Source organism: Ambystoma mexicanum, chromosome 10 (genome assembly GCF_040938575.1).
Source record: "Ambystoma mexicanum isolate Mex_15411 chromosome 10, UKY_AmexF1_1, whole genome shotgun sequence".
NCBI classification, from domain to species: Eukaryota; Metazoa; Chordata; class Amphibia; order Caudata; family Ambystomatidae; genus Ambystoma; species Ambystoma mexicanum.
Window position 1 is genome coordinate 1,082,723,922 of NC_090932.1, and position 18,562 is coordinate 1,082,742,483.

The 18,562-nt window shown below is 40.2% G+C and overlaps 1 protein-coding gene across 1 annotated transcript in view; it reads left to right on the plus strand.

Moving 5' to 3' along the window:
• Positions 1 to 18,562, plus strand: part of GMCL1 (germ cell-less 1, spermatogenesis associated) — a 979,035-nt gene that overhangs the window by 886,915 nt on the left and 73,558 nt on the right. Inside the window, exons 12-13 of the mRNA XM_069618907.1 lie at positions 8,616 to 8,761; positions 11,498 to 11,585. Coding sequence (XP_069475008.1) covers positions 8,616 to 8,761; positions 11,498 to 11,585 — 234 coding nt within the window. The remainder of the gene's footprint in view (positions 1 to 8,615; positions 8,762 to 11,497; positions 11,586 to 18,562) is intronic.

Genomic DNA, 18,562 nt, shown 5'->3' on the forward strand with positions numbered 1-18,562 from the left:
TTTTTGTCAAAATTAATTCAACAATATTTTGTAATGGGTGTTCCCTCCTTCATGTCCCCCCTCTAACTCACCACCCCTATTAACCCATACACCCTCATACACATTCATATAGCAGTATGCATATTACATGGACGCGGTAGTGTCCATGTAGTTCTGGTTAAGTTGGTGTTTCCATAGGAAGAGCATTTTTTGGGTGGCTAATAACTTCGCTCCCTCTGGACGAATCCTCACCAAATTTTGCAAAAAAAGTATATGGCCCCCTGAATATTTTTGCAAAGTTTGGAGAGGTTTGGTCCAGGGGGGGCAAAGTTATAGGGGGGTCCCAAAACTTTTGTTTTTTCCCATAGACATAATAGGAAAACACTTTGCGCATGCCTACAGCCCAAACCGCTGGACGGATTTACACCAAATTTGTGGCAGGAGCGGGGTCTTGGTCCCAAAAGCGTGCTTTTGCAAATTCGGTGTAAATCCGTCCAGTAGTTTTTTTTTAAATGACCAAAATGTAAGGCAAAAAAATTAGTGATATCTCTGTTCGCTTCGCGGACGGACTTCCCGGTTCGCTCCGCGGACATTGCCCTGATTGGCCGAGCGGCTTGCACGATGTCCGCAGACATCCGACGTATTCGCTGATTGGACGGCGTGGGGCGTGGAGCACGTCAGATTTTTGGTGGCGCCCGACATCTTGCATTCGCGGACGACCGCGGACAGTCATGTGAAACTTGGTTTAAAAATTGTATTTAGTGGAGTGTGTTGGTGTGTAAGAGTGTTTGGGGAGGGTGGGGGAGTATGAGATAGGTGCAATGTTGTATTTTTTTATGTGCTAGACGCTTTTGTTGTGTTCAATTTGTCTGCGGACAACACGGCTGTTCTGAAACCTTCCCATGAACGGTAAACAACCGCCACACCCAAGAATCACGCCGAGGGCGGGTAGTAGGGATTTCCTCTACCTCATTCTCGTCATCCTCTTCTTCCTCCTTTGTATCCTCACTCCTGTTCCCCTCTTCAGGCCCTTGGGGAGATGATGGTGGTGGAGGGGGTGGGGGTGGTGCTGAGGCAGATGTAGCACCAGGTGGCAATAGTGGAGCCATGGATGTCATCGTCTTGGAGACGGAAATCTCAAAATCTGCAAAGTATGCAGCAAAATGCAGTGTGCTCTGTGGAATAGCCAGAAACACAATGAGAATGAGCTCTAGGGCGTGGTCTTTTGCGCGCCATCCGCAAGACAGATCGAACACCAAAAAAGTTTCAAAAAGTCACAAAAAGTATGTGGAAACTTAGGATTAGTATGTGGGATTTGTGGTATGGTGAGTTTTTAATGAGAAATATTGTGGATTACTTGGAAATGTACTTTTAAACTGTTCGGGGATACGAACAGTGTCCGCATTCAGAACACGCGATCAGCGTGGGTGCGGTCACATGATTGCTTCGTGAGCATGTTCGCTAAGGAAGCGGCCGTCCGCAGGACACCCAATGTACGGACATTGTTTTGCGCATGCGTGTTGATGTTCTACGGACAGTGTTCGGGTCCTGAACTAATTAAAAGTGCGTCACACGTAAAACGAACAGTTACGGACAGCAGTTTGTTGTTAGCACAGTTTAACTGTCTTTCGTTTATTTACGAACAATTCAGGACACCAGCAGTGTTCTTAGAACAGTTTCAACTTGCTAGCGAACACTACGAACAGGCATAGTGTTCTTAAGGACACCTCCATTTTCGTTTATTTACAAACATTTCAGGACAGTACGAGTGTTCTTAGAACAGTTTCAACTTGCATGAGAACATTACGGACAGATATAGTGTCCTCAGGACACTTACATTTTCACACAGAGAAAGTAATTACAACACAATATAAAAAAGTAACTATATTTGACATATATAAACAATATATGACTGAGAAGGTGGGGCAGAAACGGAAACAAAAACAGGAGAATTAGGGATTTCAACATAATTGGGATCAGGTGAAGAAGAGATGGAAATGTCATCAAACGTTTTGGTCCATGGAGAGGGTTTGGGGTTAAATGAGTGGTATATGGTGAGGGGGGACAAGTACAGGTGGGACAATGGTATGTTGTTGGTAGTTTTAGGTGATCTTCCACAAAGTTCTTTAAATTGTTAAAATTTGCCATAAATTGGTCCATTTTTTGGTTAATGTGTTCCAGGGTGTTATCCACCGCTTCTTTTTCTGTGGTAGTGGCAATTTTTGTATGGTATGTAAAAAAAAAAAAAAAGTATATGTTAAATAATATTTATTAATTGGTTTATATAGTAAAGTGTGTACCATTAGGTGCACTATCTTCTGACATTTCGTCTTGTGGGAAATGCTCCTCTAGCCACTCCAGAGTACTACACATTTCTGTGAGAAAACAAAAAAGTAATATATTTTTTTTATCTGATACAGAAAGTTTATAAATATGAGTAAAATGAAGTGCACTTACTATTTCAGGAAAGTATGTGATGAGTAGTCTGTATTTCTGGTCTTGCTCTTAGTTGTGGAGTGTCTGTGAGGTAATTATGTTGGAAGCCACTTTATCCTCTTTTGGTATATTCCATTTTAGAACATATTGTATTTAAATGAATGGTTAGTGTGTTACATATATGGGTTACATTTCTTAAGTATTACTACATATACTTTGTATGTGTGCTGCTTTGTGAATTTGTTAAATGTTCCTATGTTATGATATAACAATTACACATACCCCCCCTAGTTATTAGGTGGTGGTACTGTTGTTCGAACATGTCCGCGGACAGTCAAATTCAGTAGAAAGGGTTCAGGATGTTCCATATTACATGTACATAAAGTCAAAGTTATTATTGTTACGTTGTGCTACTAAAAACCTATGAAATTCAGTAAAAGATCTTTGTTAAAGGGACGTTATGGTTCAGTTGCGCTACGAAAAACCTATGAAATTCAGTAAAAAATACTTTGTTAAAGGGACGTTATGGTTCAGTTGCGCTACGAAAAACCTATGAAATTCAGTAAAAATACTTTGTTAAAGGGACGTTATGGTTAAGTTGCGCTACTAAAAACCTATGAAATTCAGTAAAAAACTTTGTTAAAGGGACGTTATGGTTCAAAGTAAAAACGAAAACCCCCTGAAATTCGGCAGTTATGGTAAGATAAGCAACCATAACTCGCGCCACCGTGCACTGCTAACACTAACACCCAGGACATCAAAGATGACATCACAAATGTAATTGATGAAATCACTGATGACATCACATGGCTGGCTCTCCTTTTTTTTCCTTTAATGACATATCTAAGCCACATAGTTTTCTTCAGTAACAGTCAGGAAGTAAAAATTGAAAAGGTACTATATTTGTAGACTTAGGGTCAAGTCATATCATATGAAACATATATATAGCGGAAGACACAGGCTTGAAAGAGAGCAATCCTTTCTGTGCATGAAGATAATCATTATAGTTATCAGCACTTTCTCATAGTTTTATTTTTATTACTATACCTTCCCTGTATATGCTCATATTTGTATACATTGTACTCACACTCCTTTCCTCAGGGTTCACTGACATCATTTGATACACATACATACAGTAAGTAGCAGCTTTGAAAAAGAGCAATCATTTCTCTGCATAAAGATAATCAGTTAGGTTATGAACTCTTTCTGCTACTACTTCTGCTTTTTTTCTTACTTCTCTGTCCCTGTATATACTCATATTTGTATGTGTTGTTGTCTCTTTGTGTTTTTTCAGTATTAAGTGTTATTAGGTATTAAGTGGGTTTTATTAGCTACTTATTATATGTTTCACAGTACGCACAACTCTAATAAGAAAGCAGTTATCATTTCATTATTCTACATGGTAAGATTATGAATATTGCACCTTCATCATGTATACTGCACACACTGCCTAAGTTTCTGCATGAGTTGCTTAGTATACTGGAAAGAACTTCATAATAGAATGCTATATATATCAATGCATTGCTTAATGCACTAATTAGCTCATGATATTTATTCAAATGATCCTTGACACTTTTTGGTCAACATTATAAGAATCCCTCCTACAGAGTTCATGAAAAGTAAATGCACATGTGATGTCATCAGTGATGTCATCAATTACATTTGTGATGTCATGTTTGATGTCCTGGGTGTTAGTTTTAGCAGTGCACGGTGGCGCGAGTTATGGTTGCTTATTTTACCATAACTGCCGAATTTCAGGGGGTTTTCGTTTTTACTTTGAACCATAACGTCCCTTTAGCAAAGTTTTTTTACTGAATCTGATAGGTTTTTAGTAGCGTAACTTAACCATAACGTCCCTTTAACAATGTTTTTTTACTGAATATATATATAGATCATGGTTGGCTCTAGGGTGTGGAAACAGCCAGTGATAGGCTCTGTTATTTTTCAAGCCTACAAATGGGGTTCATGTGTTGCAAGATCACAGGAGCTGTCGGGGTTTAGCCAGCACCCCAATTGTTGAGTAGAAGAAGAACGTTTGCTCCTGGTTATCTTGCTTCAGTAGTTCAAAGAATAGTTCTAACACAGTGGTTAATGCGATACAAGTTTCGCTTTTATTTGTGCTAGTGCTTGCCTTACAGGGCCCAACAGGAGCCACTGTCTCGACAGGACAGCCTTAATTCCACAGACCAGGACCCCATAGGGGGCTAGAGAATTCAAACAATAGGTAAGAGGCACATATCCTCATAACTACGAAATCTGACCTCCCCCTACCACCACCACCTTGCTAACCTTTCCTCTGTGCTTTCTCCTCTCTCCCTTCTGCCTTGAATGCCTTGTCATTACATCAAATGTATGTGTTAATTTACCTTGCATTACGTGCCTAAATGCTCCACCCCACTAAACACCACTCACTGTGCACTATTTGCACTATTATAATACATGTCACAACATGCACACTTCACATGATTTTTGAATCTTCATCAGCCTTGATAAAGACCCACGGGTCGAAACACGTGTCAGCTGACAAACAAGGGACACCGTGCCCCTAAAATGTACCATTTGCATACCAACTAAATGTTAACAACTCAGCACTAGCACAAATAAAAGCGAAACTTGTATCGCATTAACCACTGTGTTAGGACAATTCTTTGAACTACTGAAGCAAGATAACCAGGAGAAAACTTTCTTTATATATATATATATGTATATGTATATATATATATATATATATATATATATATATATATATATATATATATATATATATATGTAATGGGAGCTAGCAAATACTTCCTTGATACACGCTCATTGAATTTCCACAGTCATAGTTCCATGATCCTTGAAATGTTGTCCTTTTGCCTGACCAACAATGTCTTTCTGTTCGAGGGTTCTTTTTTCCGCCAGGTAAGGGGTACTGCCGGGCAGTACCTTTGCTCCATCTTACGCAAACCTGACCATGGGGTGGTAGGAGGCCACTTTTCTTAGTGATCTGCTTGCATCCAGCTTTGCTACACAAATTGTCGCCTGGTGGCGATATATCGACAATGTTTTTGTCATATGGAAGGGCACTGAAGCCGAGTGGCAATCATTTGTGAAACATATCAATACCAACATGTCCAATCTGCGCTTCACAGAATGCCACAGTACCATTGACATTGTTTATCTTGATGTAGTTTTGACCCTTCAAAGATCTGGCTTTCACACAGCACTACACAAAAAACCTTCAAACACCGGACTACCTTTGCATGCAACTAGTTGCCATCCTACGTCATGCAAACGTAGTATTCCATATGGTGAATTCATCAGATACCGTAGGAATTGCACAGATCTAGCATCATTTGACCATCACTGTGCCCTGGCGGCTCTAGATTTTGTCAAACAAGGCTATGAGCGCAGAACTATAGAAATGGCCTACACAAAGGCACGCGGATTATGCAGGGATCACCTACTGTACGGCATTAAGCCTGATGGGACTGCCATCGATAATGAACCCAGACTTATTGTTACATTCCATAATGCCTCCAATTATGTCTGCAAAATCATTGAACGACACTGGCGTGTTCTCCTCGTTAATAAAGATCTGTGCCCTCTGCTTTCCAAACGTCCAACCATCACATACAAGCGAGTACCCTCACTCAAAGACAAATTAGTTTCCAGTTTCCTGTCACCCATTAACACTAACTCTTATCTCACTAATTCACTGACGGTCTCCCCCATAGGCTTTACCAAATGTTTTAAACGTAAGGCCTGTGCATATGCCACTGCGTGTAAATCCTTTTTACATCCGGTCACCCAATGCAATCAGCTCATCAAGTACTCAATGAACTGTGATACTGCTTTTGTGGTCTATGTTCTTTCGTGTCCCTGCATGAAATGGTATGTCGGGAGTACCACATGCAAGCTTAAACTTAGGATATTGCAGCACCTTAGGGCAATTAAAAATTCATATCCCGCATACCCTATGGCCAAGCATTTTATGCAAGAACATAAGAATTACCTTACTCTGCTTACAATTTTCGCAGTGGCACACATTCCCATCCACCCTAGGGGTGGAGACCGTGTGTTAAAGCTCAGACAGTTGGAGACCAGATTTATTTTGGATTTTGACACCAAGTTCCCAAATGGTCACAACCTTGATGAGGAGCTTTATACGTTTTTGGGTACATGAAAGTATACCCCCCACTTTTTTTTTCCTGGATAGGTTTGCATTCCTTTGGTAATTCTTTGACTGTGTTGAGTTAATAGGAGTGGTCCTTCTTTTTAAATTCTGATTGTTCAGGTCACTGATTTGTCCCTGGTCTGTATACAGTTTTATTTTATTTTTCCACCCTACCACCACGGTGGCTGTGCTAATATTATTGTTTGCAACCGGCACAGGTTTCATTTTCCAGCTGCTGCAGACACGACCTTGTAGGAGATTAGGTATATTTTAATCCTCTTTTTTTGTAGTCCGTGGTGTTCACAATCTGATATACTTTGTGATTCTTTTCATTCTGGTTACCTCTCTACATTATACACTTACATTTGCACCCCGTAGGTATTCATTTTTTCTTTTGTCCAGCTATTTTGGCTGGCCTAATGTTTCCATCCATGGGTCTCATGTTTACATTGTTTAGCCATAGTCCTACTTTGTCTGTCTGCATGCATTTGCTGTTGTTATTTGTAGGCAATGTCACCTGCATTCCTCTACATGTGTATGCTGCCACTTTGGCTTTATGTCTGTGCATATAGCCTTTGCTGCTAATTTTGGCAGCTATCGTGATTTTGCTCATTTGCACATATTCATGTTGCCCTTTATTGGCTTGCACTTGCACTTTATCTTTTCCAACTCTGGACTCAGCATGATATGCTACCCGGTTGACTTGCAGAAGTTACTGTTGCTATGCACCTTATTAGCAGGACTGCATTTTTGCTCTCTTTGCACATATAGATGTTGCAATTGCGATGCAAATTTTTTTTTTATTTGTGCACATATTCATGCTGTCATCTTGCGCTTTTTCACAAGGCCTATCATTCGGCTGACTTGCATAAGTTATTATTGCTATGCACTTTATTACCAGGACTGCATTTTTGCACATATTGATGTTGCGATTGTGATGCATTTCTAGCTATTTTGCACACATCAATGCTGCTATTTTTCTTTTATGCACAAGACCTAACCGCCGTGGTGGTTCAGCCTATGTATACATGTTCATACTGTATAGTCTGTTTCAACCTGCACATGCACTTTATCTTGATATGACATACTTTGTGGCCCTTTAACTTCTGTATGCATGATGGTACTGTGTTGCTTTTAACCTAACGTATATTTGACTCATTGTGGTTTTCTATTTACATTCATGTATTTCGATTTTATGGGGTATTGCGATCTTATTTTGTGAGTGCACTGTGCACTCACTCAATTGCAAATTGCTAGTAGTGTGTTGTGTTTTCTTTTCCTGACCAGTAATGCACAATGGAAATTGGGGTGCATTGGAATTGGTTCATATGGCCTTGCTCTTGTGTCTGGCCGCCTGCCTGTTCTTGATGCCCCTGGTTTCTATACATTTTGCCGTGTAAATATTGGCTTACTTGGATTATTCCACCTTTTCCAGTGGCTGGCATATCTTTTCGGCCCCTTTTGGTGTTATTGCTGGCCTAGACCTCTTTTCCCTTCCAACATGGCCGCCATTGAATCAATACTTTCATGCACCCCTATTTCCTCTGACATAGTTAAAGGACTACATGCTTTTTTAATCTTGTCTTTGTCCCTCTTTCCTTTATGTGACCAAGCTCTCAGTCGAGCGTGAAACGCGTTGTAAGCAGGTCGTGCCTATAGGCGTCCTGCCTCTGTTTTGTTTGCTGTTTCCCCAGCCGTTTGTTCTGCACACCGTGTGCTGTTTCTATTAAATATGTTTTCCAATATCCTCTTGTGAGCTGCGCCTTTCTTTCCTTTTGGATTGATTTACGTGATTGGATCCGCGGAGAGTGTGGTCTTCCCTCTCTCCTCCTTTTTCTTTAATATATATATATATATATATATAATAGTAATTGGTCGATGCTGACCCAAAGTGCATACTTCTTAAAAAGACGTCTACGAAAAGATGTACTATGAAATGATTATATGCTGGTATGATGGGATAGAACTTCACATTTGTTTTTCCAACAGTTGAGTAACACTCTTTGCTTGTTCACGAAAACCCTGTACTTGTGTCTTCTAGTATTGTTGGCGATGGACTGGCTTCAACTTTGGGTTTGACCTACTCATCACCTATACCAACCGCTATATCATCTTCAAGCGCAATACACTTAATCAGCCATGCTGTGGCTCTGTGAGCCTGCAGCCACGGAGAAACATTGCCTTCAGGTGAGCAAGATAACATAATGGGCAGCTTTCTGTAAATACAACTTTATTTCTTCCGCTGGTTGTGTTTTCTTCCTGATCCTTCCTACAAAAGGACTGTTTGTTTAAATGCCAAAAGTAACACGTCTTCGTTTGAAATTTATCTGAATAAAATACGGGGGAAGAAATTCCTTAGTAGTCACCATGTGCCACTACCTTTTAATGGTCAAGCTAGTGCTTGTTTGGTAAACAAGTGGATGATCTACTTGAAAAGGTGAAGTAGACTGACGCTGCCAAATTTCTCATTATAATATAAATCTATTCAGGGCCATCCACAACTGTGCCTTTTCACAGAAGAGAGAATTTCAATTATAGAAGAACCTAAAGCCGATAACGACCCTAGTATAGTTATTGTGTTCATTTTAACCCCTCCTTTTTATTATCACAACAGTCACATAGTCCTTAGAAGTGATTCTTTGAAACTAGACAAATTAGGAGCCACGCAAACCAAACGGTGACTGCCTGCATGCTCCCTTCAACCACAGCACCCCAGCAGGATGAAGACTCTTCCCACAATAATGGCAAGCTGTTACAACAGACAGATGATTTCTGAACACTGTTTCAAGTGGATATTGCATATAATTCGATAGACACAATGAAAATACTTCCAAACAAGAGGGTAAATCAGAAAATGTACCTTTTTCTGTTTGAAAAACCCAAACTACAAGTGGAGAAAAGGACCATGGAGCAAAGGGCGTTGTTTTAATTCCATGTACTTCCCTATTATACGACTGACAGTTATCCAGAAAGTTAACCCATTTATGCATTTTGTATACGTAATGACCACTATCGGGTACAGCTTTTTCTTTAAGGAATCACAATCAAATGCGGAATGGAGCCTTCAAACCTAAGGTGTTAGGGCAGTCGTGTACTATTTAGATAAAAACGAAATACATTTGGAATAAGGGTTAAGTTATTTATGGGATTTAGCTCCCAGCATATGGAAAATACAAAAGGCAGGGTGAGCACATGGTTTTGGCATTGTGTAGAAGAATGCTACAAATAATGATTCAGAATCCAAAGCACAAACCAAGGGACACTGCTACAGGATCCACATAAGCATCTATTACTTAGCATGGAACTGTACTGCATTAATACACAAAAAGAAAGATTCACATGTGGAACAGGCGGTTTTAAAGAATGTATTTAACACTTTTCCAACTTTACACTCCTCTCCCAAGGGTCAATAAAGACTGCTTGCTAATCCACCTAGAGCATGTGCATCCAAAACAGGTTTGCACTGGAAAAATAAAAATAAAAACTCTTTCTGTTGTCTCTGCTCTAGATTTACCTGTGACCATCCATCATCTCCCATATTTGGATACAGTGACAGACTCACACATTTACTTTACAACATTTACTTACTAGATGTTCTTAATTGTATGCATGGGTATTTTATTTTATATAGATGTGTTTTATTAGATGTGCCTTTCATTGTATACTCTTCTACAGAGCACTACAAAAAGTAGCTATAAAAATCAGAAGAGGCCATCTACTGCGAGTGTCGTTGTGGGAGTCCTATTTCATAGAGGTTTCTGGTAACTATGTGCCCATGACAATGCCTATTGTCAAATTTAACTTACACACATGTAAATCTGAAACAGAAAAGGTGCAAAAAGACTGTTACAGGGAAGTACCATTTGCCATGTAGATTTTTCCTTTAAATGGTCCAATGTCACTTTGGAAAAATACTATTAAGAAAAAAAACTGGGTTCATTTTCTGAAGATGATTACTTTCAACTGTATGGATTCACTGAATGTGTTGAACATTTAAAAAATCATGACATTGGGAATTGGGTCCATGATGTAAGGAAAATAAAACAGCACTGGAGGGAGTCCCTTTTTAAGAGAAGCAGCAACACATCATATAATCCAGACAACACAAAACAGCTCACTGCCTGCAAAGATAATTATGGCGAAGTAAAGATCCTCCATATGGGAATTCCAAACTTTAGGCCATTGAGGAACATTAAGGGGAAAACACAATTTATGGGTGAAAGAAGGTATTTCACATTTCAATAGGTTTTCAAACTTGGTCTGCTATGTTGATTTTTAGACTTTGAAGGATCGGTGAATATTAGTTTGTATTACATATTTACTCCATTATCTCCCTTGGCTTTCCTTTGAATCCTGTCTACTTTTTTTTCTTTTTCCAGTCGCAGCTTGTATATACCCTCCCCACCTCTCTTCTCTAGTTATGGTTTACTACCCTCACTCCTATTGCACTCTTAATTCCGTCTTGCTTTTTACCTCCTTGTGCCCAATCCTGTTTTAGTTCCTTCACTTTGCTGGCCCTAAAACACAGAAATTCTTTACTTCTCGTTTGTTCCTCTCTCTTTTCGCACCTTTCTGAAAACCTTTTTGTTATCTTCCTCAGCCCTGTGAAATTGTTCTTATTTTAATTAGCTGCCATCGTATTGCCTTTCACTTGCACGGCACTTTGGCCAAAGCGCACTTTGAGTAAATAAGTACAATAAATACCTTGCTGGTAAAAGGTAAATGTATTTTTTTTTGTTGTTGCAATTTTCTCTTTTATTTTGCTGGAAAAAACATTGTATAGAAAGAACAGCTTATCAAAGATCTTGCTATTTCAGTTGCACGCTGCTTTAAGAAAGCCTAGAGTGTATAATTGTGGACTGAAAAAGATGAATCTACTTTGTCTGCCTCTGTGCTTACATTCTACTCCATTTCTTTCTGCAGGCTACGTCTTGCTTCCTTTGATAACACTGGGAAGGTTATCAGCAGTCGGACAAGTGGTTATCAAATTCTCACACTTGAGAAAGATCAGGTACTGCTCACAGTCTCTAATATGTGAAAACATCATTTTTTTTTAAAGTGCTATTAATGTTGGGAAATATTTGTACCGCTCCTACTGTATTGGGGCCCATTCAACTGAGAGCCAAGTGAAGGGCTCAGGAATTTCATTTTGATCAGCATTCTATGGAGTTGGATGTGGAATGCCTCACCCAGGAAGCATACGTCCCAATATACATTGGCAGAGGTCTCCTGCTGTCCCATTTCGAACATAGGTTAATTATATGGTTATCATTACTACTTTGCATCACCAGAGAACCATAGACCCCAAAGTATACAGTGAGATTCGAGGGATTGGGATCAAAAGACTTTTGGATTGGGAACAAGATTATTTTTGTTGATAATTCAAAGATGTAATACACTATTAAAGCTAATGTGGCCATTGTCCTAAATTGGAGTGAATCTGTGTACCAAGGTGTAAGAAGCACACTTTATGTGAGACGTGAGGTCTCTTTTGCACATTTTATCTTTGTCATTCAGTGTTTCTTTTGAATTGGCGTGCTGCCTTTGTAATTCCAGTACTACCCTTTTCGTTTTGGCTCATAGGCTGTGCTTTATCGGTATGTATGAGGTAACCTATTGGTATATTGTGCTGAAATGGCTTGTAAAATCAGGAAATGTCATGCTTGTTTTTGGTATATATGTGGCACTTTAGCACCACGATGAGAGGTTGCATAGCTTTGGTTCTTAGTGCCACCTTTGGACAGCCATTAGTTTGAAATCATCCTTGTTTTTTTCACCATGGTGTCCTTTCACCACACATGCTGCTTCTCCCATCTTCCGGGGCCCTGGTAGGATGGGTGCAGGTGCAAAAGGGATTTAGTTAATAATGCCCAAACTGTTGACTTTGCTGCAGCTTTGTTACCTTTTTGCTTGGTTTTGCACATGGTTCATGTTTACAATAAGGAAAGGAAGGGGACTCTGTGTTGGTTGGGGAGTGTAATGGTGTAGTTTCTTTTTTTTTTACTCCATTAAGAAGGTAGGAATGTTCGACTACGTGCATAATGCTGTCCCAACTGGACCTATCTATCAGTTTCTCCTTTCCCCACCAGGATTTTTGTTTGTACAGGTAGACTGTCGTAGTCAGTACAGTAGGATAGCTTTTCTTAGATTGCCTGGGATTGGACCCATGCAATATGTTGCATACTGACGCACAGGGCCATCTTGGATCATTAGGATGCACTAGTCAGGTCTGCTGTGCGGGCATGCACTTCTCTTATACTGCATGCTACATGCACTTTGACCACCTATTAAGGGCGAATTGCCCACTACAGCCCCTCTCCGCAGACTATTGTTTTTTTATGAGATGTCAGTAGTGGCAACACAGCTGGGACGCTTGAAACAGTTGGAAATAGTTGCCACACTATGGGTGTATTACCTCCAATAACTGTAACAAATCTTGGAGCCTCCACAGCCTCTGTGTTTTGTCTGGTTACAGGGATGACTGCCGGCATCAGGGTGGAGACTTATCGGGAAGGATAGCTGCTGCTCCGATGCATTCAGTCTCTGCGTTTACCCTGCCTGTGACAGGGTGCAAACCAGCCTGATGCTGAGTAGGTTTCTGGCAGGTGTGGCCTTTTGTACCCTGGTCCTGAAGTATGCTTGTTGTTTAAGAAAATTGCCTCAACCTGACTGGTAGCACGAGAGGCAACTGAGATCACTAGAATCATCCCCCTGGAGTAAGTGTCTCCACCTCTTGTATTAGTGCATATTTCAGATCTTCTCTCTGTAAAAGGAGTGAAGCGTTAAAGCTTAGATGGTAAGTCTATCTATAAATAAGTTTTCTCGAAAACAATGTTCCGACTCTCTTCATTGTTTAAAAATGCACTCGGGCTGCTGCAATCTGGCTTAAGTAAAACTCTGTTGGGTAAGAACCTGTATTGAAGTCCCCTGAATGTCCCTGGGGGTATTGGATGGGGTGGCCACAGGATCTGGGGGCACCACCCACAGCGTGATGCTTGGCCTGGAGACAGTGTGTGGGGATGCAGGGACCCCACACCATGCCCCAGCTCTGTGGAAGAAGACTGTGACTGGGACAGTGCCTATGCTATGATCATGGTTCCTTTAAGGGATGCCTTGGAGTATAATGCGTACCATACTCTGATGCCCTGTATGATAACATTACATATTTCTATTGGTCTTGTGAGTAAAGGGCATGGCTGTCTTATTCGGCAGCATACAGTGCAGCAGCTATCTCACTTCAGTCATACCGCAGAAGAACACTATGGAAGGGACAATGTGGGTCCACAGCTCGGAACTTTATCACCTCACAGATGAGAGTGGCCCTCATAGGGCAACAAATCCCAGCTGGCTGCCACTGGGACCCTGACGTTCACCCCCGCATAGGAGTTGCACAAGGTAAGAAACAAGCAATAGTGCTAAACCCTGCTGAATAAGATGCAACTGTTTAGTCGGAATCAGATGGGCAGCCTATGAAACACAACAAATACGAGTGAGGTGCTAAACATTATGCGTCAGTTTATAGACCCATACAATGCAAAATGCTAATGCTTATGTAAGATGACTGGTAAAGATCAATGTTGAGGAATTAAGAGTTACAGGTTTGTTAGGATAGAGGAAGACGATGCAGTTGTGGACTAAAACGTAAGATCGTTCTACTTTTATAGGAACTGCAGTTTTTCTGGGACTTGTACATTTTGAAAGGCTTACTTTATTTTTAGAAGCAAGCAAATAATATTTTTTATTTTTTTTTGATTTTGAGTTAAAAAATGTTTTCACATTTTCTTTTACAAATTGTTTCACTCAAGTCCAAGATCCCACACCCCTCTCTTGCTTCCTGTTTCCTTCCTCATGCTTTTCATTATTCACGTATTTCTGAGGTCAATATTTTGCAAAAATTGTGTCACTGCAATTGTTTACTTTACCCCTTCACCCTCTATTAGGCGTTTCCACCAATATTGTTCGTCACATAAGAGGGAATCTTCAAACAGATGTAGCATGTGCGTGGTTCTCAGTTCAGTCAAACCTTTACAGTTTAAGAGCAGGTGCCTTAATGTTTCCTTGCACCCCATTTCCTGACAAAAGCGGCAGTTATCAGTAGCTGATGTTCCTCTGATGGCCCTTATTTCATTTGTCGGCAGAATGTTAAGGTGTGCCCTCAAAAATGTTTGTCAATGTTTTCTACTTGGAAAGAGCTTCAGGTATGATCTTATTTCATTTCGCTTTCTGCAAATCGGTGTTGCGTGTGCCGCTAGTTTATATGACCCTGCTGTATCAAGAGTCTTTATCCAATCCCAAGTTTCTATTCTTGTTGCAGCTTTTGTTGGGTTGTGGATTAGCTCTTCTTCTGAGGATCCTATTTCTTCCAGTAATAGGGTAGTTTTCTGTTGCCAATTCTTTAAGGTTTCGGAGTTTGATCCTGAGATTTCTCTGTGAATAATATCAAAGATGTTCGATCTCTCCGGCATGATCACTTTCCTCTACATCATCAGTTCGTTTCTTAATACGATGCCTTGCAACGATAGGATACATAGTTCCCTTCTTATTAAAGGCATAGGTGTGGACGTTGGAAGATTCAAAAGCTGTCTCCAGAAATGACTTTCCAACTTTATCCAAATTTCTTCTCGGATGTTAAAGAAGGCCTCCACACCGTATGTAACTGATGGAATCACTTTCGTACGATAGAATTGTATAATTGGTTTGAGTGAGTGCTGGCAGAATTTCCTTTCAGTGATCTTAGCTTGGGATGTTAAGTTCGTCATTCTTTCCCAAATATGATGTTGCATACTTATTTCTGTTTGGTTGCTACTCAGTATCACTCCCAGGTTTTTAAACTCCATTACCGTCTTAATCTTTGCGCCTTCTAAATGCCATATAAATGGGATTTTTGGGGTGTTACTCTTTTGTAGCGCCGTGATTTTTGTTTTACTCATATTGATCTCTAAGTTGTTTTTTTCGACATATCTACTCAGGTTTTCAAGTTGCCTTTGTAATCCTATCAGCGTTTGATCTATTAATATTAGGTCATCCGCGTATAGTAGTCGAGACAAAGTGGCCCCACTTATTTTTGGGGGGTAAGATCTAACTTCAACCCCAGAATCCCTGAAATCCCACAGGTAGGCGTTAAATAACGTTGGCGCCATCGGGCAGCCCTGCTTCACCCCGCTTGCTGTTTCAATGGGGTTTGATAGCGTTCCTTGTTGGTTCAGGCGGATTGATAGAGATGTCTCTGTGTAGAGTGCTTTAATTTGCTCCAGTATGTTGCCCGGGCATTTTTTGGTTTCTAGTTTTCCCCAAAGGCGCTCTCTATTGACCTGGTCAAATGCTTGAACCAGGTCAATGAAGGCCATATATACACCCGGTTTTCCTTCTTTCGTTCTGCTTTTTAAGATGTTAATCAAGAATATGTTGGCCTGCGTTCCTCACGAAGCCCGATTGCAAAGGGTCCATCAGTTCGTTTTCATTTGCCCATTTCTCGAACATCTCCAACAAGGTTGAACCATATATTTTCCCAATAACGTCTAATAACGCTATTGGTCTATAGTTTTTTGGATTTTGTCTTGGGCCGTTCTTATAAACTGGAACTATTATAGCCTTTTTCCTGGATTTCGGAATCGATTTAGTTTCTACGAAGGTGTCAAATACATCACTGGTAAATAGTGCCCAGTTTTGTGGCGATTCTTTTAAATGGGCGTTAGTCAGGCCATCCGGGCCCGGAGTTCTAGAGGTGTTCAGTCGTTTAATTCTCGTTATAATTGAAGGTATGTCATTTGGGAGTACCCATTTTGCTTCCACTCTGTTGTTTACGAGCTTTGTTTCCTTATTGGGATTTTTGTAGAGATTGATGAAGTGCTCAATCCACTTGCCTTCTCCTATGCTGTTATCGATTACATTTCTCGGAGTATTCGTTGTTTGCTTAATTAATGTCCAGAGATCCCTAGAGTTGCGCCTGTTCATTGATCTTAGCATCAGCTCTACATCTGCTTGGAGCATTGCTGCTCTGTGCGATCTTAGCCAGTGGTTATAGTGTTTTTTTGCTTTTTGGGCTGCTTCTACATCTTTTATATCTTTAGTATTTTTTGCCAGTCTTTGAGCTTTCCTTAGCTTTTTCCGTTCGATTACCAAAAGCTTGTCGTAATTATGCATGTGTTCACCTCCCTTATTTGTTACCGTATTCACTCTTTGTTTATAGATGTTTAGACATTGTTCATAGTCAGCTTTTTTCCTCTTTTTCGTTGTTTCTTTCTGCATATTTTTTGGTAAGATTAGTTATATCTTCCGGTTTTACCTTTAATCTTATTCTGCCTCGGGATTCTTCGATCTCTGTTCTCATTAGTTCTCTTGGTTCCTGTTGGGATTTCCATTCGAACTCAAGTAAGTTAAGGTCACTGTTCTTGGTACGCTTGACCCTAAAGTTAGTGAAGTATGTTAAGAATTCTGGGCTGACAAAGATATGATCCAAGGTATATGCTGAAGAGTCATTTTCCCAAGTTGGTATCCGGGAAACGTGTTCCTCGATCATAAAATTAAGGTTTTTTAGGGATCTTGTTTTCATTAGTATGTCCCATTTTATTCCCCTTTTCTTTGCTGGGGTTTTAGATAGATTCTGATTGAACTGTTGTAGTTTAGGGTATTCCAGATTCAAATCTCTGCATATGATCAGGGGACTCAGTTGAAATTCCGAGTCAATTTTCTCGAAGATATTATTTACTTGTTTTAAGAACTGTTCGTCGCTTAATGCCAGAGGATTCCAATAAGTGTTAATTATTATGATGTTCTCTGGCTTCTGAGCTGGCAATCTTTGGTTTCTTCCTTCCCATGTTAGTAGTAACACTTAGAAGTATAACGATGATTCTAATACTCTTGTCACTTGTAGATCTTTGTTTGAGCGCAGCATTGTCAGGAGGTCAAATGACGCTCTACCTGAAAGTCCTTTTGCCGCTGGGGAAAGGTATACTTCATAGCCATCCATTGTAGGCAGCTCTCTTAGCCATGTCTCTTGAAGACATAGAACATCAAAGTCTCCTAGATGTACGTCGCTTTGATTTAGGAGAGGTGCGAAACCTCTAGTGTTCCAGGAAGCAAATTTCAAAGAAGCAATCTCCTTCCTTGTTTCCTTATTTGGGGGAGGTTCCAAATTCCTTGTCTTCGTTTGCTAACTGGAGTCACTTTGATTGAGAACTTTGGAAATCCATCTCCATTTTTGACCTTCTTTCAATTTCTTCCATTCTTTTTCCAGGTTTGCCGGTGATAGTTCTTCTTTTTCGTTGTCTTCTGGATTGAATGTGATCTTTATTTTTGATTGCGGTCCTTTAGGAACCCGGCCCGCCCCGGTAAGATCTTTATATGGTTTAAGTGATTCATTTTGTGGAGATAACGAGTCCCTCCTGTTTCTCTGTATTTTCCCCTCCTGATCTTTTTCCTTTCTACTTTTATTGCGACTACTTATTCGTTCTGTGGATTTTCCGTTTTCATGCGTTCCTCAAGTTTTTTCTTTTTGGCGATGTAGCTGCTGCTCTTCTGTCAGGATTTAAATGTTCGTGTTTCCTTTGCTCATCCCTTCGTCTCGATGGGGATTTTGTTCAAGTTGTTTTTTCCCGTTTCTGATTTGAGTCCTTATATATTGTTAACTCCTATCCCAGTACCAAGAAATTTTCGGTGGCTTGTACCATCATTGTTCTTACCACCGGAGAAGGGGTATGTAGGTAGACACTGTCCTGTTTGCCTCACTTAGCGAATTCCACAATCCTGATGTCCGCAGAGGCAATTGTTCTTAAGGAGGGTATGCATTGTAGCAAGGTCATTATGTTCTTCCTGTTCAAAATAGTACCGTCTGATTTTCCTATGCTTTCCAAAGGAAAGCTTCTACAACTTTTTATTTTTTCCTTATAGGTAAATCTGTCATTTTTGGTAGATGTGTAACTCGAGTTTCGATTTCTCGATCCTGATTGGTGTTCTCGCTGTCTTCTTGGTTTGTGACTCTGGTTGTCC